The sequence below is a fragment of the Saccostrea echinata genome, unplaced genomic scaffold (genome assembly GCF_033153115.1).
Source record: "Saccostrea echinata isolate AGI-Se365-2 ecotype Australia unplaced genomic scaffold, CSIRO_AGI_Sech_v1 ptg000054l, whole genome shotgun sequence".
Lineage (NCBI taxonomy): Eukaryota > Metazoa > Mollusca > Bivalvia > Ostreida > Ostreidae > Saccostrea > Saccostrea echinata.
In genome coordinates this window covers 36,190,562-36,193,250 of record NW_026889803.1, presented here as the reverse complement: position 1 = coordinate 36,193,250, position 2,689 = coordinate 36,190,562, and the positions used below count along the sequence as shown (strand labels likewise).

Sequence of the window (2,689 nt, the reverse complement as noted above, 5' to 3'; positions counted from 1 at the left end):
AAAGAAGAAAAAAGAAAGTTTTTCTGTTTGAGCTTAGAAACTTTAGTTAAATTTAAACATTGTAGGTACAAATATGGCACCACGTGTATCAACACCTGTTCTAAAGACAACAGGTAAAGTAAATCTTACAGTTATGTACAATCAGCAGTTCTACATATAGACCTTTGTACAAAAAAAAAAAAAAAAAGAAAGGGAAAAAGTTTGTTTTTTTTTCACCGGCATCAACAAGAAATACTCAGTATTTAGGTTATTTGGTAGTAAGATTAAAAGAAAAGATGTCATCAAACTTTTTGAATAAAAAAATATATAAGACAGTTTGAAACTAGGTTCCATTATAATATACATTTTTGATAATCATTTTAAATAAAATTTTTAGGGAGGAAGGATAGGAAATGAACATTTTTGCAAGAATGGAATTAAAGTATTTCAGAATTCATTGTAGAGTTGCAAACAACAATGAGAGAAGGATCAACACCCCCAACTCCGCCTTCAGAAAAGCATAACAGTCATCCAGATGTATTGGGTTAGTTTAAGACTGTAATTCTTTTTTTTTCCCTTGGAATACTTAATGTTAAAATTGTATTTTTGATAAATCATTTTTTTTTAACTTTTTTTTTTTTACTGGTAAGTAAATTACAAAAAAAGGCAACCTATAATAATTAGGAGGAAAGATGGTGAATTATTTTTTTTTGTAAAAATTTTATATAATCTTGATATTTTTTTTTACCATAGCTGATGGTGTGTATAATGTACATTCAAGACCTCAGAGAAGTTTGTGTGAGCATTTTACTTTTTTTTTTTAATGAAAAAAAAAAATTTTGCATGTTAAAACACATGGTAAGGATACATTTACCTTTTCTTTCTAAAATGCACCCTTTTCAATACAGTTGTATTCTTTAAAAACTAGAAAAAGGTTTACATCAATGTTGATGTTGAAATATTATGAATGATTTATTAACAAAAATAAAATTATGTATTTATAATTGTAGATGATCAGGATCTGGGAGGCATGGAGGAACCAAAAACCATAGGTTAGTTCTTCATCAACCTACGCATGTTGTGCTCTTTTGACACGCAATTTGATTCAATTTAAAATGTTGAGAAAACATGAAAATTTCAAACAAATATATATTTAACAAAAAAAAAATGGAAAAGTGAAGTCTCAATGAAACAATGTGCAAAGTCTGTCTGATGAGAATTTAATGATCTAAGGCATAAGGCATATTCCCAGGCTGATGTAGAAAAGGGTAATATTCAGAAGTTGATACAAGATAATAATCTATTTATTTCTTTTAAAATATGCTTCTTTACATCTTAATAGGTTTCCTTATCTGGGCCCTAATAACAACGCTGACCGTGTTAGTCTTTATTTTGCGACTGCTCGCCCGCATGAATCACAGATGTTGTGCTCACAACATTGCAGAAGCAGCTGACCAACTAGATGCTTGGAGCCATACTACTGTGCAACCAGGAACTGAGACCCACACTACTGTGCAACCAGGAAGTGAGACCCACGCTACTGTGCAACCAGGAACTGAGACCCACGCCACTGTGCAAGCTGGAACCGAGACCCATGCTACTGTGCAACCAGGATCTGAGACTCACGTTACTGTGCAACCTGGAACTGAGACTCGCGCTACTGTGCAACCAGGAACTGAGACCCACACTACTGTGCAACCAGGAAGTGAGACCCACGCTACTGTGCAACCTGGAACTGAGACCCACGCCACTGTGCAAGCTGGAACCGAGACCCATGCTACTGTGCAACCAGGATCTGAGACCCACGTTACTGTGCAACCTGGAACTGAGACTCGCGCTACTGTGCAACCAGGAACTGAGACCCACTCTACTTTGCAACCAGAGACCCCGAAACTAATTCCATTTTTGATGAATCAACACACTCCACCATCTCAAGCTACAACTCCGTCCATTACGCCATCAACCACTTCCTCCACCGCACCATTGTTGCCACCTGAATCCATTTCAGACCGTACTAGGTCAAAGTCAAAGAAAAAACTTGCATTGTAAAAATAGTTACATCAGGGTACTTATTTTTGGATACTTTTCTTGTTTACCAATGATTAGTCAAACTTGGAGCATTTTTCTTTTTGGATTTGCATTATGGTACCTTTGTACTTGTTTGTCACTGGAGAGTAAGACTTGAAGCATTTTTTTTTTTTTTTGCATCATGGTACTTTTGTGTTTTTTTTGTTTGTCAATGGTGAGTAAAACTTGAAGCATTTTTCTTTTTTTGTTGAAGCATTTTTTTTGTTTTGCTTCATGGTACTTTTGTACGTTTCTTGTTTGTCAATGGTTTGACAAATTTTTTTTGTTTTTTTTGTTTTTTTCCTTAAGGGGTATTTCCATGTATGGATTTTTTTTTTAAATCTACGTACATTAAAAAATATAAGTTTTAATGATTGCTCGTGTAGTCAAGAATAATTACACATTTTGTTTATGTGCTTTTAATTTTTCTTTGCATAACATTTAAGGTTAAGATCATTATACATCTACATCTGTATGTTTTAAACTTTTTTTTTTGGAAATCCAAGATACCATGTTTATTTCATTTTTACATGATTGAAAAAAAATGATATTGTACAAGGATGTTCTTCTTTATACCTGTATTTACTTTTTTTTTTTCAATTTCATTTCAAATACTTATGCATGTATGTGATTTTATGTTTTT

The 2,689-nt window shown here is 33.2% G+C and overlaps 1 protein-coding gene across 1 annotated transcript; it reads left to right on the top strand.

The window, feature by feature from the left end:
• LOC133205991 (glutamine-rich protein 2-like) lies at window positions 1-2,689 on the top strand. Its single transcript, XM_061341896.1, has 5 exons — window positions 1-113; window positions 443-523; window positions 733-777; window positions 990-1,031; window positions 1,322-2,689. Exons 1-5 carry the CDS (start codon window positions 74-76, stop codon window positions 2,026-2,028), a joined length of 915 nt encoding a protein of 304 aa, XP_061197880.1. The 5' UTR covers window positions 1-73; the 3' UTR covers window positions 2,029-2,689.

Excerpts from the sequence above, each read along its gene's own strand:
- LOC133205991 (XM_061341896.1), top strand. The coding sequence starts at position 74 with ATGGCACCACGTGTATCAACACCTGTTCTAAAGACAACAG. Across the intron at positions 114-442 it reads ACCTGTTCTAAAGACAACAG|AGTTGCAAACAACAATGAGA; the intron begins GTAAAGTAAATC and ends AATTCATTGTAG. Across the intron at positions 1,032-1,321 it reads GGAGGAACCAAAAACCATAG|GTTTCCTTATCTGGGCCCTA; the intron begins GTTAGTTCTTCA and ends ACATCTTAATAG.